General features: G+C 34.0%; 1 protein-coding gene across 1 annotated transcript in view; it reads right to left on the bottom strand.

Annotated features, from left to right (window-relative positions):
- ITPR2 (inositol 1,4,5-trisphosphate receptor type 2) overlaps nt 1-27,063 on the bottom strand; it is a 521,149-nt gene that overhangs the window by 165,531 nt on the left and 328,555 nt on the right. The window contains exons 38-39 of the mRNA XM_051963211.1: nt 1,315-1,417; nt 428-615 (exon numbers count right to left, since the gene is read on the bottom strand). Of these exons, the coding sequence (XP_051819171.1) occupies nt 428-615; nt 1,315-1,417 (291 nt within the window). The remainder of the gene's footprint in view (nt 1-427; nt 616-1,314; nt 1,418-27,063) is intronic.

The raw sequence follows: 27,063 nt of genomic DNA, 5'->3' as shown, positions 1-27,063 counted from the left end.
TGCTAAATCTAACACTCTTTGCACTGAACTGCATGTACACATTGGTCTACTGAAACATTAAAATAAATATAAAATTGAATTCAGTGATTTTTGGGGTGCTTGTAGAAATTATTATTTTATAGAAGAAATTAAATTTAATTTGAAGTGAAAGACAAAAGAAAATTTTTATTGTTGTAAGAAATTTAGCCATATTCCAAAGTAATGAATAAATGGTGTCATAATATTTAGAAGGAAGATATCCAAATAACTAATGAATGATGTGTAACATTATCAAAGTAAAGTTCACTAAGAATAAAAATAACATATAGATCATATACCAAAGAGAAAACAATAGAACTGAAAGAAAAATAACACTTTTTCTTTCTTTCCAAGACAATTAGATTAGAAATGTAAATAGAATAATAAGTAAAATGCAAATAATGAGTACCTGAGTTTGAGTATTTCCTCCTTCAAGCAATGCAATGCCAAGCAAAATTCCTTCAGAAAAAATCTTGTCATTTTTGGTGTTCACTATAACATCTATGACAAGTTCAGATGCACCTTCTTTATCCAGAAGACATTGAATATCAGATACTGATATCCCCATCTTATCTGAATCTTGTACGGAAAAGTTTCCTGTGTGCAGAATAAATGTAGATTTCAAAAGTCAGTAATTTCAACTTTCCAAAATCTTTTTAAAAAGAACAACTATGAATTTTTAATAATAATTTTTATTCTATTAAACTTACATAGAAAATCTGGCTAAAATAAAATTTCAAAAATAAAACATTTTAACCATAGCCTTCTACTAAATAACTAAAAATAATTTCAGAGGGAAAAATATTCATTATAAAAATTCTTCTAGATAATAAAGAAACTAGTTGTTTTCATTTTACAGATTCTACAAAATTTCTAAAGAAATTTTGCCATAGGGAATTAAACCCATTGCCCAAGGTCATAAAGCATGTGAATTAAAATCAGATGTAATCACTGATCATTTCAAAATGTCATATTTTAAATAATACATTAGTGAAATAAAATTTGACTTCATTAAAATCAAGTATGATATTTCAATTCAAATAAGTACACTAAAAGAAAAGCAATAAAAATTCATTAGTATCTATGAGTAGTTCTGATTGTTTTATGAATCCATAATTCAATGGTATGATTTTTTGTTGCCACCCCATAAAAATTTCTTGTGAAAAAAAAGTATCCAAGTTAATATTCTAGATTAGGAATAATATTAATATATACTTTAAAGTTTCTAAAAGGAGAAATTTAAGAAAGCACCAACTTATTTCACAGTTGTTTGTCTGTTTGTTTGTTTTTTTTTACCTTGAACAGTTTTGCTGTAGGTCCCTGATAGGGGTCCATTCACACCAGTTCCATAATCACCTTTAAAATAACGATTTAGCAGTATTTTCCTTAATGTGTTCCCCTAAAAAAAAGTTAAAAGATGCTATTTGTTGATTTTTTTAAAACAGTAAAAGTAAGAAATTTAGGCATATTATGGTAACATTAATTATTTTTATAGCTTTTTATTTTCCTAAATACATGCAAAGATAATTTTCAACATTCACCTTTGCAAAATATTGTTCCAAATTTTTCTCCCTGCCTCCTTTCTTCCCCTTTCTCCTAGACAGCAATCCAATATTATTTAAACATATGCAATTCTTCTAAATATATTTCCATATTTATCATGCTATGCAAGTAAAATCAGATCAAAAGAAAAAAAACACAGGAAAGAAAACAAAAAGAAACAAACAACAAAAAGGTGAAAATACTATGCTTTGATCCACAATTTGTCTCCATAGTTCTCTTTCTCTGCATGGAGATAGCTCCTTCCATCACAAATCTTTGGAATTGCTTTGAATCACTTCATTGTTGAAAGGAGTCAAGTCCATCACAGTTGATTATCACATTATCTTTTTGTTGCTATGTACAATGTTCTCTTGTTTCTACTCACTTCCCTCCGCATCTGTTCATGTAACTCTTTCCATGCTTTACTAAAATCAGCCTGCTCATCATTTTTATAGAACAATAATATTCCATAACATTCATATACCATAACTTATTCAGCCATACCCCAACTGATGGGCATCCACTCAATTTCCAGTTTCTTGCAAATACAAAAATTTGACTACTACAAACATTTTGTACATATGGAACCTTTTCCCTTTTTTATGATGTCTTTGGGATACAGACCCAGAGACACTGCTGGATCAAAGGGTATGCACACTTTAATAGCTTTTTGGGCATAGTTCCAACTTGCTCTCTAGAATGGTTGGTTCAGTTCATAACTCTATGAACAACTCATTAGTATCCCAGTTTTCCCACATGCCCTCCAACATTTATCATCATTTTCTCTTGTCATCTTTGCCAGTTTGAGAGTGTGAAGTGGTACCTCAGAGTTGTCTTAATTTGCATGTCTTTAATTAATAGTGATTTAGAGCATTTTTTCACATGACTATAAATAGCTTTATTTTTATTCTTCTGAAAATTGTTCATATCCTTTAACTATTTATCAATGGGGGAATGTTTTGAATTCTTATAAATGTGAGTCAATTCTCTATATATTTTAGAAGTGAGCCTTTATTACAAACACTGAATATAAAAAATTAGTTCCCAGTTTTCTGCTTCCCTTCTAATCTTGGCCACATTGGCTTTGTGCAATGTCTTTTTAATTTAAGGTAACTGAAATTTCATAATGTTCTCTAGCTCTCCTTTGGTCATAAATTCCTTCCTTCTTCACAGATAGGACAAATAGACTATCCCTTCTTCTACTAATATGCTTATAGTATTATTGTTTTGATTATATTAATTCTTAAGAAAATATGGGAAAGAGATAGTTTAAGGGATTAAGAAGCTGGCCTTTGACTAAGAAAAACTTGACTTTTAAGTCTTATTTATGATATATACTAACTGTGTGGGCAAGTTATTTAAACCCCTTAGTATCCTAGATAATTCTCTCTAAAATTGCATGTTATAAAGCACTTGCTTATCCTCTTACAAATGGCAAACCATCTAACTTAAAGACATATAATGTGTAGGACTGGAAAGGATGTTGGTTTTGGAGTCACATGAGCTAGATTTAAAATTTGGCTCTGGAAATTAGAACATATGTGATCTTGAGCCAGTTACTGAATCTCTTAGTTTCCCCATCTATAAAATGAGATTAAATTAAAGGACTTCAAAGGTCCCTTCCAATTCTTAGTGTACGATCCAGAATTATAAAAATAAATAATTTGCCTATGGTCAATCAGCTAATATTATAAGCAACATTTGAACTTGTCTGTGTGGCTCCAAATCCAGGATTCCACGATAAAACTGAGATCATTTCACGGAATGAAGCCAAGATGGCAGAGTAAAGTCAAGAGCTGCTCAAGCTCTCCCAGTCTCCCTCGAAAACCACTTGAAACCAAGTCTCTGAACAGAATGTTATGGAATGAAATCACTTTCCAGGTCAAGATAGACTGAAAAAAGGTCAGTCTCACTGGGGTGAAAAGGGTGTTCAGCCCAGCTGAGATAGATTGTGGGAAAGTCAATAAGAGGATCTTAATCACAGCAAATAGGCAACTCAAGACTTTCAGTCCTGGCTCAGTAGAGGAGCAAATTAGTGGGGCAGCTTCCAGTCCCAGAAAGGCAAATTCCAGGAAACCAGACTGAAAAGAGCAGGCAAATCTACTCCCTGAAAATACAAGGGGCCCTTTTGCTCAAAGCCAAGGCTCAGAACTGCACAGGAAGCTTGGGATAGCCTTCCGCCTCTCCTTCCCTTTCCTTCCTCCATCTTCTTCCCCCTTCTGACCTTGACCTTAAAAGTAAAAAAAGAGGAAATACAAAAAAAAAAAAAAAAAAAGGAAAGAAAATAAGCAAGAAACAAAAAAGAACCTTGACCATAGAAAGTTAATATGGTCACAGGGCAAACTAAAATACAAACTCAGATGAAGGCAGAATGTCCACAGAAGAAATCTCAAAGAATTGGCCTCAAGCACCAAGAGGCTTCCTGGAGATGCTCATAAAAGACTTTGAAAGGAAAAAAAGAGAGCTAGAAGAAAAAAATGAGAAAGGAAATGAGAGATATACAAAAGAGAGTCAACAGTTTGGAAAAGGAAAGAAAAAAACTGTCTGAAGAAAATAATTCCTTAAATAGTAGAATTAACCAAATAGGAAAAAGAGATACAAAAGCTAACTGAAAAAAACCACACATTAAATAGAACAAGGCAAATGGAAGCTAATGACTTTGTGAGAGCAAGAATCAGTCAAATAAACTAAAAAGAATGAAAAAATAGAAGAAAATGTGAAATTCCTCATTGGAAAAATAGCAAACCTAGAAAGTAGCCCCAGAAGAGACAATTTAAAAATTATTGGCCTACCTGAGGCCATGACCAAAAAAAAAAAAGAGCCTTAGCACTACTATACACCAAACACAACAAGAGATCATAAGGAAAATTGACCCAATATTTTAGAAATACAGGGGGAAATACTCATTGAAAGAATCCATTGATTACCTTTGGAAAGAGATCTCACAAGGAAAACCTAAGGAACATTGTTGCAAAACTCCAAAACTACAATCTCAAGAAAAAAAAATACTTCAAGCTGCCAGACAAAAATTCAAATAGCAAGGAGCAACACTCAGAATTACCCAGGATCTGGCAGCTTCTGCAATAAAGGATCAGAGGGCCTAGAATACTATATTCTGGAAGGCAAAGGACTTAAGGTTACAATCAAAAATTAACTTCATAGCACTGAGATATAGCATTACCTCTAAAAGAAAAATAGAAAGTAAGTCATAAGAAGTATAAAATAGCAACCTTAACTAACAGTGCTGTATTAGATAATTACAACTCCAACAGATGTACAGAATCATAAATTTAGGGCTGGAAAAGAAGTCATCTAGAATGATGAACACTCATTTTATAGACGACATACAGAGGCAAGAAAGGTTAAGATATGTCTAAGGTCACATAGATAATAAGCTGCAAAGCTGGTATTCAAACTTTGGTGTGGCCCTATAACTATAAATGTAGAGCTTTTCCCAATGCATCATGCATGCCCAATAAAAGATTTTTCAATTGGCTGATTATATGAATTATGTCAGCCCTTTCTTTCTTTGCTCTTTGATGAGTTTCTGAGATTCCATCATGAGGCTGGACAGTGAAGAAAAAGAGGTAGGATAGATCCTAGAAAGTTATTCTGTGGAAGCAGAGATGCTTATGTGAGGAGAAAATTAAGGTGCTAGGGGAGGCAGAAAGATCAAAGATGAGAAGCAAGGACAGAATAGGACTTAACTGGCAGTTGCTATGAAACTTTGTCAGATGGTAAGATTATACTGGGATTGGATCCCCAACATCAGCATTTCTCTAATCTTTGATTGCTTGCAAAGCCAATCCTGCAGAATTTTCAACATGCAATTTCTTCTACTGATTTTTCCTATCCATTCAGATAGAAAAGAAATAGATGGATGAAGGAATATTTGATTTTGATTTTACCATTTTAATAAACATATGACCACAGAAAAAGCAAATTACTAAGTATAGAATTGATGATTTGTCCAACAAAATACAATTTGAGATCAAAGATTTCTTAAAATATCTCTTTTTGGTTATATTTATAATAGTTCATCCTACTTACTAAGTATACCACAAACATATATGAAAAAGCAGGTCATGTAGAATTCAACTTCAAATAAATGTAATTAAATAAGATTAATTTCATTAAGTGTTTACCATATGCCAGGATTGTACTATATATAAGAAAGAGAAGACAAAATAAAACAATCCCTTCTCCTTAAGGAAAACATATTCTTCTGGGATACACTACATGTTTGGTGACAGGTAAAACTAATTTTAAGGAGGAAAGGGAAATTAACAATTAAGGAAATCAAGATTGTCTCTTGCAAAAGGTAGTACTTGAGTAAAGTCTCACTTGAATGGAGTTAGGGATTCCAAGAGGGAGAGTACCGTGTTTCCCCAATAATAAGACCTATCCCGAAAATAAACCCTCCCCTTACTGTGTAAGATTCCTCTAAAATAAGCCCTCCCCCGAAAATAAGCCCTATTGAGATTGCTACTGTAGTGAAGGTGATCCCCTGCGCTACACGCTACATTACAGTACCCTCTGTATGCACTATTTTCCGCCCCCCCGGGTGAAATGCACGCCGCGCTCCAAGCTGCATCCAATTAGAGCTGCAGCAGTGAGCGCGTCATCCTGTTCTTCCTCAGTGATTTGTTTGCTGGCGCCATTGAGAGCAGTGCCGCGGAGGAGAGTTGAGGCAGGACAACATAAAAACCTGGTATGTAAGCGGGAGTGAGGGGGCATGATGGAGGATAAAAGGAGCATGATGGAGGATAAAAGGGGCATGATGGAGGATAAAAGAAGAACTCAGGGGGCATCATGGAGGATAGAAGGAACACTCAGAGAGCATGATGGGATTTAAACATTATTGAGGGGCATGATGGAGTGAAAAGAAGGACTGATGGTCATAATTTTATTATTCTGTCTGCACGCGTCAACTGTGTTTTGGCAATTCGTTTGGATGGAAAGAAAGCCACACCTCTAATCATCAGTAAGGGCAAGAAAGATAAGATTGAACGTGTATCAGACATTTACGTTCTTGAAACCGAAAAAGCCTGGTGTACACAAGCCGTTATAAGAAAGTGGGTTGATTTAATGCTGCCACTTGTTATGCAAGGTAACCAAAGAGGTCTGATAATCTGGGATTCAGCCAGCACTCACCGCGCTAAAGAAATGAAGAACTTCCTTGCAGAGAGAAGAATAGATCAAGTGATGATTCCTGCAGGAATGACTGCCTATCTCCAGCCCCTTGATATTGCAATAAACAAGCCATTCAGGACCATTTGCGCATGGAAGTCAATGACTACATTGAAAATAGAATGGAAAGAAATCAGCGTGGAAACTTTGTGAAGCCCTGTCTGCAAGAAGTCGTGACTTGGGTGAAGACGTCATGGGATAAAATTACTGACAGCCGTGTCACCAAGGCACTACGAGCAGGTTACCTGGACAAGACATGTTCATTTAAAGAGAGCTATATTGCTGGACATGACAGATTGGGTCCACTTCTTCTGAAGGAAATAGAGGCGCAAGACATCCAGGACGGAATTCAGGGTATGGACACTTATGACAATGTTGTTGAAGAAGATGACATGATCATTATTGAATAAAGGTACTTTTTTTTTTGTTCACATTTACCTGTTTATTAAAATTGCTGTCAATGTTCATTAAAATAAGCCCTCCCCTGAAAATAAGCCCTCTGGTGTTTTTGTGTCCAAAAATTTTTTTAATAAGACAGTGTCTTATTATCGGGGAAACACGTTATAAGAAGTCAGATGACATAATGGATGGCCATTGGATTTCAAAAGAGGAAGGATTGATTCCCACCCCAATACTTAGTAGTCAAATGACCTTGGGCAAGTAATTTTATCCCTATATCACACAGTTTCCTCATATTTAAAATAAGATGGATAGAACTGTATAGACTTTCAGGAACCTTCCAGCTCTCAACCTATGATTCTAGGAACAATCAAGGAAGAGTGGACAGACTGTGCAAAGACACAGAAAGGTCATATGCAATATGTGGCTCAGAAATGGTGAGGGGTCACCATTTAATAAAAAAAGGTGGAGAGAACTAGAAGCAAAGCAAAGTTTATTATACATTCTCGTGAGAAGGGTATCCCACCCGTGGAGCAGACATCTTAGGGAGGAAGTACCTCCTGTGGCCAGGGGTGACATTTTAATCCCTAATGCAAATACCCCCTCCCACCACTGACCCTCATTCTCACTGGCTGAGGGCCTTACATTCTAAAGGTGGGAACTACCCAAGAAATTGAACTTAACTAAGTACATTGTAGCCCATATTTGAATGAAATAGGGAGAAAATGATGTCATGGGAGGATAGCAGGAAGTTGACTTAAGCATGTCCTTGACTCAATCTTCAAAGTCCTTCAGGCCTACTCAAACTCTGAAGTAGATGAAGCCTTACTCGATTTTCACAACTGTCTTGAGAGATCTCACCTCATCTCGTTCAGGAAGAAATAAGTAAACCACTTTGGCTACATTATAAAATGTGTTAGAAGAAATAAATCATACAAAAGCAATATAAAAGAATATGCTTTGATTGTCATGTGCTGAAGAATTTGTAAATGCCCAATAGAATAGTCTGTATTTTATCCTAAGGGCAACAGTAAACCATTGAAGTTTTTTGAACAGGAGAGTAATGGGATTAAATGTGTCAGCAGTATAAAGAATAAATTAGAAAAGGGAGAAATTAGAGGTAAGGAGTCTAATTAGAAGGCGATTATAATAGTTCAGGGGAAAGTGATAAGAGCCTAAACTAGAGTGGTGGTCATGTAAATGGAGAGAAGGGATAAGTTGCAAGAAAATTATAGACATGGACCCATCAAGACTAGGCAATTGATTGAATATGAAGGGTAAAGAAGAGTTCAATCAAGTTGCAAAGCTGGCTGACTAAAATGAAAGTTTCAATAAAAGTCACTAGAAAATTTTATCTCTACATTTTTGGTCTGAAACTGTGTTCACTGATATAGAGAATTCCATGTCAGAAAATTCCCTTTCCAATGCAACTGTTCTAAACATAGTTTTAGAGTTGCTTGGGGCTCTGAAAAATTAAGTGACTTACTCTGGGTCATGATATCAGTATGTGGGGGGTAGAGAATGTAGCTCTCAATATAACCATCTCTAAATCTTTATTTTTTTGTTTTTATTAAAGATTCCTTTATAGATGGATGTTCATTATTCACTTTATATTCTTATGATAGATCCTGCCTAATTGTTTGATAAAATTATAAATTAAATGACCACGTGCTCATACAAAAAAAAAAATTCCTTTTTTCTTTATACCCTTTATACACTTTTTACAGATGGAGGCCCAAGAACAGCTATAAAGTTACATTTTAAGTTTTGACTTCTAACCCCATGATTACCACATGAGACAGATCTCAAAAGCAGGAAACTTGATAATAAAAAGTTTATCATAGCCTACATAACTCAGGCTACTTTCTGGTTATAAGGATAAACCAACTTTCCAACTTCAGGCTATTGAGGACTTTAAGGAACTGTATCAAATTTTTAATGTTTAAAGTGATGGGGATCAGCAGCAGGCCTGAAGTTAGATATTCGATTGGAATGCCACCAAAACTAGAAATTTCCCCAAAGCTCCTAAACAATTAGCTCTTTCTCACTTGAAATAAGAACCAATTAATGATATCCCAAAGCTTCTTCCCAATAAATTTTACATCAAATGGGTAAGTTTTATGCATGAATTATTTTTTTATTTTGCAATATGGTCAATGATTGACCACAAAAAATACTAATCTAGAAAGCATTTTCTGCTATAAGTGAACTCCTTGAGAGGAGGTACTACCTTAATCTTATTTGTATCTCCAAGGCTTGGCACAGTGCTTCATCCCTAGTAAGCACATAATAGGTGCTTTATTCATTCATTATTCATAATGATTTAAAGAATGAAGTAAAAAATTACTCTTTCTAGAACTTTAGCATGGTGGTATAGATGAGCTAATTAGCTTTGATTTTAGAGGTAACCAAAATCAATTCATGAATGTGTAATATCAATGATTTTTTAAAAAATTTTGCAAAGTGATCTATTGCTCCAACTCTCAAACCACACATTCTTTTGTACCTGTATTCAAAACATTTTATTGCCTTAAAGATTCCAAAAAACAATACAATTCAACAATGCCCTTAAGTTTCATGCCACAATCCCTGACTTGTTTTAGAATAATAGCCAGTGGGTCATTTAGGTTTCACTCCCTAGAGTCAGGAGTACCTGAGTTCAAATTTGACCTTAGATATTTACTAGCTGTGAGACCCTAGGCAAGTCACTAAACCCAACTCCCCTCCCAAAAGAAAATAAAGAAAAAGACCACCATAGGAAAACCACCAGATAGGAAGACAAAAAAAGGCTATGATAATGGAAATGACATAGGAATCAATGAATCTAAGAAATCAACAAAAATAGAAAAAAGTAATGATAAAATATGTTTATCTGCTTTAGAAGGCATGAATAATATAGAATTATCATTTAAAAAATGTTAAATCCCCAAATGGCTTATGGAAGTACAACTTTGAAGGAATGTCAACTTAGCCTATTTTTTTTTTTTTTTTTTTTTTAGTGAAACTATTACTTTTATTTGCTACACAATTCTTGCATTTAATTTGTGTGTCTGGGAAACAGATGTATTATGATGGCAAATGTTTTGGATGTTACATCTGTTAGTAAAATACAGAGAGGCTCAAATTGCTAATTAAGTATGAAATTGTATGTGTCTATTAGAAACCGGTTTCTTCTTAAAACTGCCTGATGTTCAAGGCACAATAAATTGAGTTGGTTTCTGGGAATATTTGTGTCCTGACCTGTGTGGGAAGGCAAACCATTGCACTGAATATAGGCTAGACAGTTTCCATGGATACCTCACACTGCTTTAGGTGTATAAACTAAATATTTTAAACAACTTCATGGAAATTAGAGTACAAGTCTCATAAACATGTTAGGAAAAATAATTATCATCCTAGAAAAAAATACTGCAATTTTCTTTTCAATATGTGAAAAGTATTTTGGGGGGCAAAATAAAGTGCAAAAATTCCTATAAAAAGAGAGTTTCAAAATATCCTCATCAAATCCTTAGAAAATTTCTTATGGTTTTTAATATGACTGACGTGCAGTCATCTTAATGACATTAAATTAGCTGAATCAAATTTTATTGTCCTGGCCATGGGACTTTCTAATTTTCCCAAAGAAATGTACAATAACATGAAAAATACATCTCATCATTTCATCATTTTCCTTCTTCCCATGACACAGGACTATATAGCTTTCAAAAGATATTTAAAAGCTAGTGTTATTTATCTGCTATGTCAGATTACAACAAATAAAGCTTCATTATACCACTCCAAATCTTCCTAAAGAAAGGGGACAACCATATCTCCAATTACACAAGCCAGATCACATGCATTTCATTTGATTCATACAAGGTTGTAGATGGAAAAGTAAAAAGAGGAATAGGACATCCCAAACATCACATCTTCTGTCTGACAAGCAAAAAAGTATATATAAGTATTCTAAGGATATCATTACCCATTAAATGTTGCCTTATTAAATTTCACCTTAGCCAGTCTATTCATGGTTATATATAACTATCATCAACAATACAGAAGAACACAGATCATTTCAAATAAAGATATAATGAAGCAAAGACAAATTATAACCAAATGTAGCTATTATTTACATTGCTGTCTATGATCCCTTATATCAATTTCCTTTATGCCTAACTTAAAGGTACATCCTATAGCAAAAACCTTATCAATTTTGGAATTAGAAAAGCCTAAAGTATTAGGCTCTTCTGCTAGTAACTATGAATTCAGACAAGTTCTGAGCTATTCTCCCATCTGGAAGTAGTTGGGAACATGGATAAAAGCAGTAGATTTAGTGTCAAAGGACCTGTCTAGGAAGCTTGGCTCTGCCCTGTCCTATAGGATTTATAGATATGACCTTGAGCAGGTCACTTAACCCAACTTGGCCTCCATTCCCTATCTATAAAAATGACAGAATTAGAATATATGTCTCAAATGCTCCTTCTAACTTTTAATCTATGATCCTAGGATCCTATTACATCTGGAAGGGGATTAATAGTACTTGCACTTCCTCCTTTAAATTGTGAAAACCATAGAGATAATATGAAATGGAGGTTTGGGGTGGGCAAGTGTTAAATCCAGTCCTGTGATTTCACTGGTATAAGAAGTCCTCAGTGAGGAAACTCTCATGACCAAGAAAGCTTAGTAACTGTTCCATAGTCTTAAATAGTAGTCACCTGAGAGGAGAAAAGGTTACACAACGTGTCCATGGCCTCAAAGATTAAAAAAAAAAATATGTATTTAAAACTCTACCTTCCTAACTTTGAGACTGGCTCTCTACCCAATAAGTCACACTAATTAAATATCATAAATGTATTTAGAACACTATGGGGGCAAGCTAGGTTGCTCAGTGGATAGAATGCTGGGTCTAGAGTGAGGAAGACTCCTCTGCCTAAGTTCAAATTCAGCTTTAGACACTTTATAGCTGTGTGACTCTAAGCAAATCACTTAACCTTGTTTGTCTCAGTTAGATAAGATTAGCAGGGATTATCCATATTATATATAATTTAAACTCCATGGATCCAGGGAGCATGGGCTTATGTTCATAAGACCTGATAAGAAATTAAACTACCATTCAATTTAGAAATGAGATAAAATTTCATTTGCTTGCCTTTCTATATTTACTGAAATATTGGATCTCTAACAATCCATTTAGTCGAACCTCATCATTTTAAAAACAAGGGAACTGAGGCCAAGTAGAATTAAATGGCTTGCCCAAGGTTACACCAACAACATCTGGATTTCACAGTGGTGGAATAATCATTATCAAATATCTAGAAGAATAATTATCAAATTTTGAAAGTACTCTAACATTCCTAAATTAAAAGTATACTGTAGGCATGTTGTATTTCTTACTCTTAGTATTAAGATGCAAGGTTTTGTCTTCTAGTGGGTACATATGTAAGTAGGTGTCGTCATATGAGTCAAGTAAAGAATATGAGCCAAATTCCTGAATTCTATCAGTTCATGTCACAAACTTTCCATTAACTGCAATATTCAAAGGTATATATTTAACTAAAGCTGACCTTGAATGGGATATCTTGCTTCTTTAGAGTAACACATTAAGGAACTAAATGGTTATAATTAATCCTTCTAATAAAGTCAACCCCAATAATTTATAGGATTCCTTAGAGCAGTGCTTATGTTTCTGGGCTTTTAAAAATATGCCTCTCAGAAATGTATGAGTCAGTTTCTAACCTTGCTAGAAGTGGTGATAATTATCAGAAGATAAATTGATAAGAACTCATTTGAACAGTTTGTTGTCCTGACATATGCTTTCACAACTTTGTCTGGAAATAATACCATACCAAACCATTTGGGGTATCTTATATAAAAAGTTAAAGTAATTTAAAATCTGTCAGCTTCAGTGACTTGTCACTATATGTGCAATTATATCACCAGAATACATACTTCAATTTATTTATTTTCTACCTGCTGGCAATAACTGTTTTAAAGAGAAAATTAATTTTAGAGTTTCAGCTTAATCTCAACTTAGGATACTTTAAAACAACAATATCCAAAAGATAAGTAATATTGAAGTATCAATATTAAAGTGACTCATATGAATTTCTCAGAAAAAACATGGGTAAAACCATACTTGAATCCAAACAAAACCTCATGATATCTTCCCCCTAGATTTTCAGCAAAAGATTTCCACATTAAGCTAAAAGAAGTCAAAAGAGTTAATTATTTTTTCCATTCATTTGAAACAGGCAATTGTTAGTTTAATGTAAAAACATATACCAGCCCAAAGTTGGAAAACAAAAGTTGTAAAAAGCATATACCAGCCCTTATTCAAATTAATTTCTGCCTTAGCATCCAGTAGCATATTCTCCACAGTCAATCCAGTAGGATAAAGAATCACAGTGCCAATGAAATATTCCTCATACTACATGTTACAATGAGAAGCAGAAAGATCCATTGTTTGAGGCAGAAATTACTGAAAAGGGGAAAAATTTTTCAAGCAATTTCCTCTCTAACCAAAATCATGCCAATATACAGTTGCAGTGTTAAAATATCAAAGAGTAAAGGAATGGAAAAAGAAGGAAAAGTCTGTCTGTCTGTCTGTCTGTCTGTCTGTCTCTCTCTCTCTCTCTCTCTCTCTCTCTCCATTCAAAAATAGAAATTCTTTTTCTAAACTTTACATACTTTATTCACATTTAGGGGCAGTTTGATGGAGAGGATGCAGTCCTGTACTTGAAGTCAGAAATACTTGAATTTGAGTCCTACTTTAGATATTAGGTATACCATTAAATCTCCTTAGTCTTCAGTTTTCTCATCTATAAAAATAAAAAAAGTTAGATTTAATGGATCCTGAGTCCTAATTCTCAGTCTATGTTACTAAAACTACTTACATTAGTCTGATATTAATCATGATACAAATAGTCAAATGCAGTATGTTTTATGAATATGTATATAATTTATCATGCATTTCCTATTTCTTTAAAATCATTGCATTGCCTAGATTTTTATTTTTAAAAAAAAACCCTGTACATTGTGTGTCTGGATCCATAAAAATAACACTAATAACATCAATAGCCTTTATTCATTTAAGGATTTAAGGCTAACAAAATGTGTTCCTCAAAACAATCCTGTGAAATAGATAGTGCAAGTTCTATGCCCATTTTGTAGAAGAAGGAATTGAGGCTAATTCCTAATTAGCTAATTAATTGTGCTAATTAATGAAGCAGAACTCAGATCTAGGTCTCAAACTCAAGGCCAATATTCTCTCTCTCTTTTTTTTTTCTTTTTTCCAAGGTTGCTGTGACCTTTAATATACCAATCAGTTTTGCAGAAAGACAGTGGTGCTCTACTATCCAAGAAGTCATGTAATAGCACATGTTTCTCCATAACTTTCAGAGAAAGAAAGACAAATAATAGAAAAGCAAAATGAGTTCAAAGGCTTTTTCTTTTAAAGCAGGTAGAGACATTGCTGATGATGAATGTCCATTCAGTCCTTGGTCCTTTTGTTTTTTTTTTTAATAACTTTTTATTGACAGAACCCATACCAGGGTAATTTTTTACAGCATTATCCCTTGCGCTCACTTCTGTTCCGATTTTTCCCCTCCCTCCCTCCACCCCCTCCCCCAGATGGCAAGCAGTCCTTTACATGTTAAATAGGTTACAGTATATCCTAGATACAATATATGTGTGCAGAACCAAACAGTTCTCTTGTTGCACAGGGAGAATTGGATTCAGAAGGTATAAATAACCTGGGAAGAAAAACAGAAATGCAAGCAATTTATATTCATTTCCCAGTGTTCTTTCTTTGGGTGTAGCTGCTTCTGTCCATCCTTTATCAATTGAAATTGAATTAGCTCTCTTTATCAAAGAGATCCACTTCCATCAGAATCTATCCTCAAACAGTATCGTTGTTGAGGTATATAATGATCTCCTGGTTCTGCTCATTTCACTTAGCATCATCAGTTCCTGTAAGTCTTGCCAGTCCCCTCTGTATTCATCCTGCTGGTCATTTCTTACAGAACAATAATATTCCATAACTCTCATATACCACAATTTACCCAGCCATTCTCCAATTGATGGGCATCCATTCGTTTTCCAGCTTCTAGCCACTACAAACAGAGCTGCAACAAACATTTTGGCACATACAGGTCCCTTTGCCTTTTTTAGTATCTCTTTGGGGTATAAGCCCAGTAGAAACACTGCTGGATCAAAGGGTATGCATAGTTTGATAACTTTTTGAGCATAGTTCCAAATTACTCTCCAGAGTGGCTGGATATGTTCACAATTCCACCAACAATGTATCAGTGTCCCTGTTTTCCCACATCCAGTATTCTCTATCACATTTTCCTTCTTTATTTATTTAGTCTCTTAGAGAGTCATAAGATATGAAGTCCTTTCTCTCATTGATGTTTGTGGCCCAGACTACTATTTCATGAGGTTCCCAGGGTATGTGCATTCATTCTAGGCGGCATTCCTCAACTCTACCTCTGTGTCAGCAGTCTTCTCACCACAGAGATACCTTTACCTTGTGGTTCCCTCTTCTAATTGGTGAGCACTTTGCCCAGATCAACATTTCACAGAGGCCATGTTTACTTTATTCTCACATTCTCTGTACTTTTCTACTATCTCACCAGTAGCCTTGCCTAAGGCAGGTATATTCTTTTTCCTCCTCTCAACTTTCTTTTATGTGCTATTTTCCCCATTAGAATGTAAGCTTTTTTAGGAAATGACTATCCTTTTCACTTGTATTTATGTTCAAAGAACTTTTAAATATACTGTTCCTGTTACATATTTAGACTTAATGCTCTACCTAAAATTTTTCCCATAAAAATATAATCTCACAACTTTTAGCTAGTTTTATAGTAAAGATGAATTCCATTACTAAATTTTGCTTACAAAATTCTATTTGTTCCTGATTAATATCCTCATTGTCATAAAAATTAAGTACCCATAATATATCACTTTAGAGTAAAAATGTGCTAAAGTGGTCTATCTTTAATGTGCTCAAATTTTGTGTTAGAAATTCTAGAAAAGAACTTTCCATAAGCACTTGTTGATTTCATGTATTGTAAAATATATGAAGATGTTTTTGTGGGTTGAAATTTTTTCAACACTGATATTCAAATATGACATGAATCTGAAGTTTATTTCCAAGTTTATTATCTGAAGTTTATTCCCAACAGATTCAGTGTATATTTAATGGAATTATGAAAATCAAAAACATCATATACAGGGGTCATGTATGAATTTTTTTTCCTTCAAGTATAATACCTAAACAATTCTTGATCTGCTACTTGTTAATGTATAAAGTAAATGGCAAAATTTAAATATAAAAATATTATTAGTATATTGTTGTATGGCATTATACTATAACTGTTGAACTACTAATAGTATGCATTTTTAAAACATACTTTTCAGAATTGCTATTATTAAACTGCAGCTGCAACTTCTTACATAGATTATATGATTTTAGAATCTTCTCAATAGCATTTTCATATGCTATGGCCATCAGTGTGAGATGCCAGTAACTTTATAAAGACAATGTTAGTCATATAAATCAGGAGAGTCTTTGAAAATAATAAAACAATTTTGGAAGATGTCCAAAGAACTCACTACAGTGATGGCTCATATATCATTATTCAAAGATGTAGACAGGAAAAAAACTGAACTCAATTATGGTAGGATAGGGAATGAGCTAGTCTTTCCCTTTCCCATTTTTTAAAAAGTAGCTCTTGATTAAAATTCTCTGATAATAATGAGCAATCCATACCAATTCATTAAATCAACTCTGAATGCATTCATTAATATTTATCTCATCTTGCATCAAATGAAGAGCCAGAGGTCAGTCTTTCAATGCCATTTTAAACATGTTAGTATGATTATATTATTTTGACTACTAGAAAACATTGCTCTATACCTGGAAAAATATTTTATTATAATGAAATTATTCCACGACAGCCATTTGGCTGTGGAAAAAAACACTGGACTTGAAGTCAAAGGAAAATTCCACCCCTGTTGTTTGCTACATATGTAACATTCAGCAAATCATTTAGCCTCAGTGTCCTCATCTGTAAAATAAGCAGGTTTAAACAAGATGCCTCCTAAGGGAATTATCTAGCCTAAATCTATAGCTCTAGTATTTAATGAATAGAGAATATACTAATTACAAAGTAATATTTCACTGTAATATAAGAAAATTGAATATAATATAAATACAAATGTATTAACTCCTAACACAAGCATTATAGACTTAAAACTAAAAACCATTGTAAAGATAATATAATTGAATCATGATTTAGAGATAATGTGACCTAACAATAGTCACAGAAGTGTTATCAAACCTAGAGATAAATAACCTAGAAACAGAAGTAAACTTATACATATATGTTGTATTATATGGATTTAGCTTAAAAGAAAACATGTTGAAAGTCTGGGATTTTAATCAATTGAATTAGTAAATAACTAAAATATTACTGGTGAAGGCTTAGCTAAATAGACCCTCTAATCTACTACACAATGACCTTCTTAAGCTATATATAGCATACAAAGTCATATTTGAAAATAAGTAAGTGTTTGGAAAATAATAAAAAGAACAGTAATATAGTAGAAAAAGAAGTGAATATGAAACACAGGGTGCCTGAATCCCAGTTCTGTCACTGTGATCTTGGCCAAATCACTTATCCTCTCCGGACCACTATTTATTCATCTCTAAAATGAGAGATTAGATGACCTCTAAAGTTCCTTCGAGTTCTAGATCTCTGATCTTATGATCCTATGAAATCTTTTTATAAGAACAAACAATAACTGTAGTGCATTATAGGATGCTTTTACTCTAATGCTAAATGAAATATATGTCTTTCTTCATATACAGAAATGGAAGCACACTTCTTAACATTTCAGTTCCCTTAATACCATCTTAGTGCTTAGGCAGCTCTATTATTGTTTCAAAAGGTTAAAAAATAAACATCAACTTTTCTCCAGAGCTCCTTGTTGAAATTTCAAATCCCATTTGAAAGGAGCTGAGAAAGAAAGCAAACCGCTTTCGATCATCAATCTTGGTCATATCTCAGTTGTTCTTCAAGTACTTATTAGTAAAATAATGGCTTGTCTTCTTTCCTGGGATTCACTTTTTAAGATATTATTTCCCCTCTTTCATCTTTTCATAAAAAGCTAACAAGACTTTCCATTTTTAAAATATTTGTTATTTTAAGCTATTAGAAGTTAACTTCTAATAAAAGCTCCTAATTATTTTAAGCTACTGAGTATCATTTCAAACAGTAATTTTAAAGAATATCAACATGCCACCTATATACATAATTTTTAATTTCTGTCCTCTAATGTTCATTGCAAAAGTGATCAACATAATGATTTCTTTATTTTCAGTTATGAACCAAGCCATGGACAAGTCCATTTTCTCAGTCAGCAATACAGCTTCTAAAATATTGTGTTAAAACATAACTAGGACTGAAATCTTACTGCTGTCAGAAACAAAATGTTTTACTCTCCAGCTGAAATTTTTTTCCCTCATTCTGCCAAGTTACATAATGCTTAATTTTAGCTCTTTAGTGCTACAATGATATATATGCAATGCAAATATTCATGTTGAAATTACAACAGCAATTTATCAATTCATGTGCTACTAATCAAGCCATTTGCTTTCTAGTGTATAACAGTAAAAGCTTATCTTATGCAGACTCACACGCATCATTCAAATCAATCTAATTGAATTTCAAGGCCAAGAGCATTGCACAACACGTGATGTGTCTCCACTAGAGCACAGAGCCAGACACTGCAGGCGTTACATAATCACATGCTGTTGTTGGCTGGGAAGGACAGCACTCTCAGTCGCCTCATCGACTTGGCAGTTGGTGTCTCCTCCAATCATGCCCTGCAGCTTTAATCTGCACACAGTGTTCACATGTACAGTCACATGTTTTGAGACCTTCACAGCAGCAAATGAGAATGGTACTATTTTGCTACTAATAGAAACTGTTCCTTTAAATCACTCATAAGGTAAAGAACACAAGGAATATGTAGGATACTAAAGCTTTTAAGAAAGCATACACACAAAAATGTTCATAGCTAATAATTTCTTCTTTAAAAGTACTGCTAAACCAATTTGGAACTATGCTCAAAAAGTTATCAAACTGTGCATACCCTTTGATCCAGCAGTGTTTCTACTGGGCTTATATCCCAAAGAGATACTAAAGAAGGGAAAGGGACCTATATGTGCACGAATGTTTGTGGAAGCCCTCTTAATAGTGGCCCAAAACTGGAAACTGAGTAGATGCCCATCAATTGGAGAATGGCTGAATAAATTGTGGTATATGAATATTATGGAATATTATTATTCTGTAAGAAATGACCAGCAGGATGATTTCAGAAAGGCCTGGAGAGACTTACATGAACTGATGCTGAGTGAAATGAGCAGGACCAGGAGATCATTATATACTTCAACAACGATACTATATGATGATCAATTCTCATGGACCTGGCCATCCTCAGCAATGAGATGAACCAAATCAGTTCCTATGAAACGGTAATGAACTGAACCAGCTATGCCCAGTTATAGAAGTCTGGGAGATGACTAAGAACCATTACATAGAATTCCCAATCCCTATATTTTTGCCCATCTGCATTTTTGATTTCCTTCACAGCCTAATTGTACAATATTTCAGAGTCCGATTCTTTTTGTCCAGCAAAATAATGGTTTGGACATGTATACTTATTTTGTATTTAATTTATACTTTAATATATTGAATATGTATTGATCATCCTGCCATCTAGGGGAGGAGGTGAGAGGAAGGAGGGGAAAAATTGGAACAAAAGGTTGGCAATTGTCAATGCTGTAAAACTACCCATGCATATAACTTGTAAATAAAAAGCTATTAAAAATAAATAAATAAAATTACTGCTAAACAATATCATGATTTCCATTTTAAATTTAACTTTAGAACTACAATTATGGGGTCAATTTGGGAGGTAATATGTTTTCTAATATAATACTTGTGCCCCTTAATTTCTAACATTAGCTGGCTATGTTTAATATTGGACAAAAGGGACATTATAAATCTCTTTTACCTTAAGATACAAAGTTTACTTAATAGATCAGTTAGAGAAAATATAGTTAGTAAGTATCAAGCACACAGTCTCCAGGTTTTCCTTTTTTCTGAAACTGAACATGAACACACCTACATGTGATATAATATTTAAAAACATAAATATATGTAGATAGATCCTTTCCCATCTCTCTTACATATGTCTACAGCAAAAATCTTATAAGCTATAAGAGGTAAATAAAAACACATCAATTTATTTTTAGATTCCCCCTTGATTACATTTTTGCTTTTAGTCAGTTTATTTTTAATAAACTAGATCAAGTCAATTTTTATTGCTTTTATCAAGAAAAGAAACACTTCAGTCTATATAACACTATCCTTAGTAGATAAAATTCTGAATTCAATGCTAATCATTTTTCTTTTCTAATACATAAAATTTGGGTATGTTTTCCCCCTCCAAACCAAAGCCAAATTTGTTTATCTAAGCCCTACCCTTCATTTGAAGTCCTAAAATTAAGTCTTGCTTCACAAAATAACAAAATCCCACAATTTTGGAACTAGAAAATATTTGAAGCTCCATCATTCACAATCTGTACTTGAAATAGAATTCTCATTGCAACATTCCAAATAAGTAGTCATCTACACTATAATTGGAAATTTCCAATGGATGGCATGGCATGGCATTTCCATGGATGGCAACATATAGTTGTTGTTAGATAGTTCAAAGTGATTAGAAATTTTCAAATGACATCAAGCCTAACTGTCCCTTGAAAACTTCCACCATTTGCTCCTCATTCTATTTTCAGGAAAGTTTTGCATAAGACAGCCCTTTGATTAGATTGGACCTCTGACGCTTTTCTTCTTCTAATTAAGCATATTAATTTATTTCCATATATGTGCATATAGAATGATTTTGAGTATTTTGTCTTTTTGGTCACCATCCTCTAGACTAAAGCTTCTTAAACTATAGACTGCAATCCCATGGTCATGTAACTAAATATGGAGGTCATGAAAAATTTGGCAACAGTAAAAGGTTTTTGAATACAATCAAAAATTAATTTGAAATCAAACATATAATGAATTCAAAGTGTTTCTGGCAGCCCTTGTCCATGTTATATCAGATGATTCCCTGCAACCTTGGTTATGAACACACAACATGTGCACTTTGAGTTGTGAATATATGAATACTGCCAGAAAGATCTCAGTCCAGATTTGACATAGGGTCACATAACAATTTCTCAGGCAAAAAAGAGGTCATGAGTGGGAAAAGTTTAAAAAACCTTGCTCTAGACACTTAACAATTTATTAAAGTTCTTCACAAATTATAACACCCACAACTGACAAAAATTATGGCACCCAGAACTGAATACAATATTTCAGATATAGTCTAACCAGCTCCCCTAGCACAAAGACTAATAATTATTAATTATAAAAAATTTGCATATTATATTTCTAAACAAACACAAAAGAAGGGATAAAAAAGAAATTGGAGGAGAATGGCTGAAGAACACGGAAAATGAAAAGAAAAAAGCAAGACTTAGAATAGCTGTTTGTGGGAAAAGAAAGAAGGAAAATTAAAAACTTTAACAAATCTGGATGTCCATGAGTTTTGGGATGAGAGAAACCTGGTATCACTCATACCACCTTCTTGTCCCTGAGTTGTTAAATGAGAGGAGAACAAACACTCACTGAGGGCTAGTGGGGGAAGAGTGGGGAGGCTGAAATTTTGCTAACATTTTCTAAAGGAACCATGAGGACATTCAAATAGCAGCACAAAGTATTCTTTAAAAAAAAAATGTCATTCTAGGTAGAAGATAGAAGGAGAGAAGAGACTATAGCTGTAGTTATATGCTGGAATGGAAAATAGTTCAATCATTGTGTCCAGGATCACTTCAAAAATGTAATTCACAACTACCTAGATCATTATGAGTAGATGTGATCTACATTTTATTTCTTGTACCTTTATTTTATTTATTAACAGAGCATAAGACTCAGAGAAGTGACACAAGAACATTAAGAATTTTGCGATTAAAGCATAGTAGCCCCTGGTATAAATTTTCCCATCTGGAAGAAATGGTCTCTCACATTAACTGAAAAAGCAATTGCATCTATTCAAAACAATGCAAAATACATGAGTATCATACTGTTTTCTCCACGTGATCCTATGATTGCCACTGTCTATTATCTGCCAAAAAGGAAAGGAGCTGGTATTATATCTATGCCTAGGGGCAGCTAATAAATAAAACAATGGGTTTGCAGTCAGAAAGGCCTAAGTTCAAATGCCTTATCACATATTTATTATCTATGTTTCCTTGGGCAAGTCACATAATCTGTTCATTGTCATTTCCTTCATTTGAAAATGGGGGTTATAATGGCACCTGCTAATAGGATTGTTGTGAGGATCAAAGAAGATAATTTTTGCAAAAAAAAAAATTTTTTTTTGCTTGCACCTGGCACATAGTTGGTACTATATACATGCTTATTGTCATTCCTTTCCCTTACGCTAGACTCAGTCATACTGTTTCTATTTTACCACTGCCAGAATGAGTTCTATTTCTTTTAATTCATAGAATCATATACCTTAGAGTTAGAAGGGAAATATAAAGGATTATTTGATACAAACGTCTATCTTCAGGTAGATAAGGTATAAATATCCTCATTTTAGAAATGAGAAAATTAAAACTCTTTTTAAGGATCGTAAAGCCTCTTAAAAGACTCCTCTAGAGTTAAAGAAGAGGATTCTTCTTTAATCCTAGAAGATTAAAGAAACTTGATTAAAACCATGTAACTAGAAAATTTAGAACCTAGGTCTGTCTTGTGTTATCTTCCATCTTTGTATTCCCAACACTTGATACAATATTGGTTCAAATTAATTGAGGCTTTGAGCTCTCTTTCTTGATGACCTCATCAGCTCTCATGGTTTCAACTATCATTGCTATGATGATGACTCCCAGATTTATATATCATGAGGCAGTCTCCCTCTTAAACTTCAGTCCTATATCACTGACTAGCTATTAAACATTTCCAATTGGATATCCTGTAGATAAGTCTAATTTAACACATCTAGGCAATGTCTTTCTCCAAAACAAATCACGTATCTTTTAAGGAATGTCTACAGGCAGGCTATCAGACTCCAAATCTCTACTCTCTGACCAGTCTTCAGAGGGGGAACAGAGGATAGACTCTGCTAAAACTCTTCTTAAACCTCAGGTCCTAACTAGACAGCTTTGGAGAAACCCATTTGGGATCACTACCCTGTCTTCTCTTACAGGGGCTAATTACCCTATTCTATAGAGAAAGAGGAATGCTTATCAAAATACCAATCACTCCCCCTAAACAAACATAGATATACATAAGTAAACACACACACACACACACACACACACACACACACACACACACACACACCAATGATAACTTCTGAAGAAGTCACAGTTACCTAGGCTGGATTACTAAATATATGGGTAAAATTGTCTAAGTAGGGAAGAGAAACTTAGGCAAATTTTGCACAAGTAATCATCCCGTGGTATTTATTCAATTGAGTGATATGAATAAGAATTTTCAAATGAATGATTTAGGTGAAGAAGAAAAAAATTCTAATCAAAAATTTTAGCATACTTTTAACCTGAAACTTTCACATACTTTACTACTTTTCAGTTACATCATCAAACACTTCCTTTGGTATGGTACTATATGTATAAGAAAAAAAGAATGAAATCCAAAAAGAACAACTCATGTAACTGTCGGTCAAGATTCAGAGCTTCATATTTATGAAAACAATTGGCAAACAACTTTTCATGTTCCAAGAAAGAAAAAATGTTGTAGCAGATGTCTTGTCAAGAGGCTACAGACTGCACACTTTCATCCATATGTTTTGTCAGCCTTGAGAAAGATATGCTCAATCATTTTTTTCTTAAAACCCTCAAAAACACAAAATACTCACGTTAAGCTATGCTGAAATAGAGGAATTATTTATAATTCAATGATTAACTTGGATTTGGAATATTTACAAAATGGTAACTTATTTTTAAATATAAAAACCATCCCACATATAATTTAAACTCCCACATATCCTCATATGTTAGGGAAGTTGAGGTATTTTAGATGTAGCAGTTTTGATTTTGCTGTCTTCTTCTGAGTCCATATTTCCATCTTCCCTGTCACCACAATAACTTCCTATAATCAAGTTCTGTAGTCTGGGCAAAGAGTCCAAAAAAGAAAAAAATGGTACGGTAAAGAAAGGTGAGGCAAAAGAAAAATTGATAGAATAGGAAATTTATCTGTCTTAGCTTTTTTTTTTTTTTTCCTGAGGTAATTGGGGTTAAATAACTTGCCCAAAGTCACATAGCTAGGAAGCGTTGAATGTTGGAGTTCAGATTTGAACCCTGACTTCAAGGCTAGTACTCTATCCATTGTGCTACCTAGCTGCCCCTCTTTCTTAACCTTTGAATAACAATAATGAAGTTATGTAAAACCTGAAATTTACCAGGTTTTGAGTATAGAGTTCCAGTTCATTATATTGAATACATTGTCACTTTAATAAAGTTAAACAGATTGTAACCAATTTTCCTAAGCTGGGATGTCAAAAATATATATCAAGATAAATGATGGAGAGAATACTAAAGTCAGAACACTAGATAAAGGGAAAGGGAAGCGTTTATTAAAAATCTACTAAATAACAAATACTGTGATAAATATTTACAAATATCATCTCAAGGATGGAAACAAGATAGGGAAGAAAAGGCAGGGACTCAGCTGAGCTCTCCTAAATTCCCCTCCAAATAACTCTACATAATGCCTCAGAATGCATTCTGGAATGATAGAACCCACAAAACAAGGGGGGGTAAAACAATTTTCCAGGCCAAGACAGGTATGATTGACAAAAAAGGTCTCCTGTATCAGAATGAGAGTGAAATACAGTGTAGAGTGCGACTACAAGACAACAGAAGGCTTTGGGAGTGGCTGAATCTGCAATAACTTTGGCATTTGGAGCTCTCAACTCACAGTTAGAAAGGAGATCAGACACTTAGTCAGAAGACTATAAGGATCCCTTTACTAAACACTGGATACAGGACTCTGCTGCATTGCCCATGTGTGAATTCAGGTTGCAGTGCTAAGTCAAGAAGAAACACTAGCATACCAGAGCTTTTAATGGCAATAAATCAGGAACCCTGGTCACAGTTTCAGGGCAGAAAAAAGTGCTTCTGGTTGCTCACAGACAAGGAGAGTAGTAAACATACCTCTCCTTTAATTATACCATATTGGAAGAATTGAAAATTTACAGACCTGGGTACAGCCAAGATGGAAGAGAGTAGACATGTTTCTATCTGACCTTCTCCAACCTTCTCTCAAACCAACAGCAGACTAAGCCTCTAATCTGGTTTTGGAGTGACAATATCCACAGATATTTGGAGTATAACACATTTCTAGAAGATACTTTGGAAGAACATTAGAACAGATCTGTTTCAAACAGGCAGGGGGATAATCTGCCAAGCCCAAACTACATTGTAAGGAGCTGGGGCAAGAAGCTGGGACAGGGAACCAGAGCTGGAGAATTTATTGTAAGGCTCTTAAGCAATGTGCTGGGAGGAAGTGTGTGCTTTAGCAGATTCGCTGTAAAACACCCAAAAGCAAACACAAAAGCAAAAGGCAAATTGTACATCCAGAAGAACCACGATTTCCCAGACCAGAAGTCAGTCAGCAGAACTTCTCCAGGGCAAATTAAAGTAGCTCTTTTTTCCCTTAAAAGCAAACCTCACTCCTTAAAAAAATGAGCTATAAAGTAAAAAGTACTATGACCAAAGACAGCTTTTATGGAGAGAGAGAGAGAGAGAGAGAGAGAGAGAGAGAGAGAGAGAGAGAGAACAGACCTCAAACCCTGAGGTTTCTAAAGGCAAATCAAATTCAGATGAAGCCCCAAAGGATGATATGAGCTGGTTCCCATTTCACAAGGCTTTCTTGAAAGATCTCAAAAGAAAGAGAGCTAGAAGAAAAATGGGGAAAGGGAATGAAATCTTTGCAAGGGGTATAGAAAAGAAAAGACAGAAATTATCTGAAGAAAACTTTAAAATTAGATATGATGAAATGGGAAAAGCATAAAACTCCCTACAAAATAAATTTGATGAAATTGAAAAATATATAGCTCCTTATAAATAGATATAAAAAAGAAATGAATTAGATGAAAAACAGTATTTGTGAAATGGAAAAAATGCAATGAACAAAATAACTCATTTAAAAATTCAATTGGCCAGATACAAAAGGAACTAAAAAAAATGTAACTGAAAAAAATAATACACTAAAAATTATAGGACTCAAGAGAAGCATAAAAAGGTAAAAAACAAAAAAGACCTTGAGAATTTTATTTCTGTTATGAGTATACATAAAAAGTACATGTAAATTTGATTTTACTATTATAATATACAAAAGAAACTAGAAGTGGAAAGGGGATTGTAACAGAAAAAAAGGGGAAAGTGGAAGTAAAATGAGGGAAATTACATCTCAGGAAGAGGCAAAGAAAACATATTATAATTGAGGGAAAGAAGGGAGGGTGATGAATATTGTGTGAATCTTACTCTCATCAGATTTGATCCAAAGAAAGAATATTAGATATATTTGGTTTCACTGAGAAACATATTTCATCTTATAGAAAAGTGGGAGGGGAAAGGGGAAAAGAGGAGGGGTAGGCTAAATAGAAGGGAAAAGAGAAATAGTAGGGGAAAGGTAAAAGAAAGGGGGGGTCTCTAAAGGGGGAGGACTGCTTAAGGCAAGTAGTGCTCATAAGTAAACTACTAAGAAAGAGGCAAAGGTGAAAAGGAAAGAGAAAAGTATAATTTGGGGTTAATAAGATGGCAGGAAATACAGAATTAGTAGTTTT

Source organism: Antechinus flavipes, chromosome 5, assembly GCF_016432865.1.
Source record: "Antechinus flavipes isolate AdamAnt ecotype Samford, QLD, Australia chromosome 5, AdamAnt_v2, whole genome shotgun sequence".
Lineage (NCBI taxonomy): Eukaryota > Metazoa > Chordata > Mammalia > Dasyuromorphia > Dasyuridae > Antechinus > Antechinus flavipes.
The sequence above is the reverse complement of the archived record's forward strand: the minus strand, read 5'-3'. Positions and strand labels throughout refer to the sequence as shown.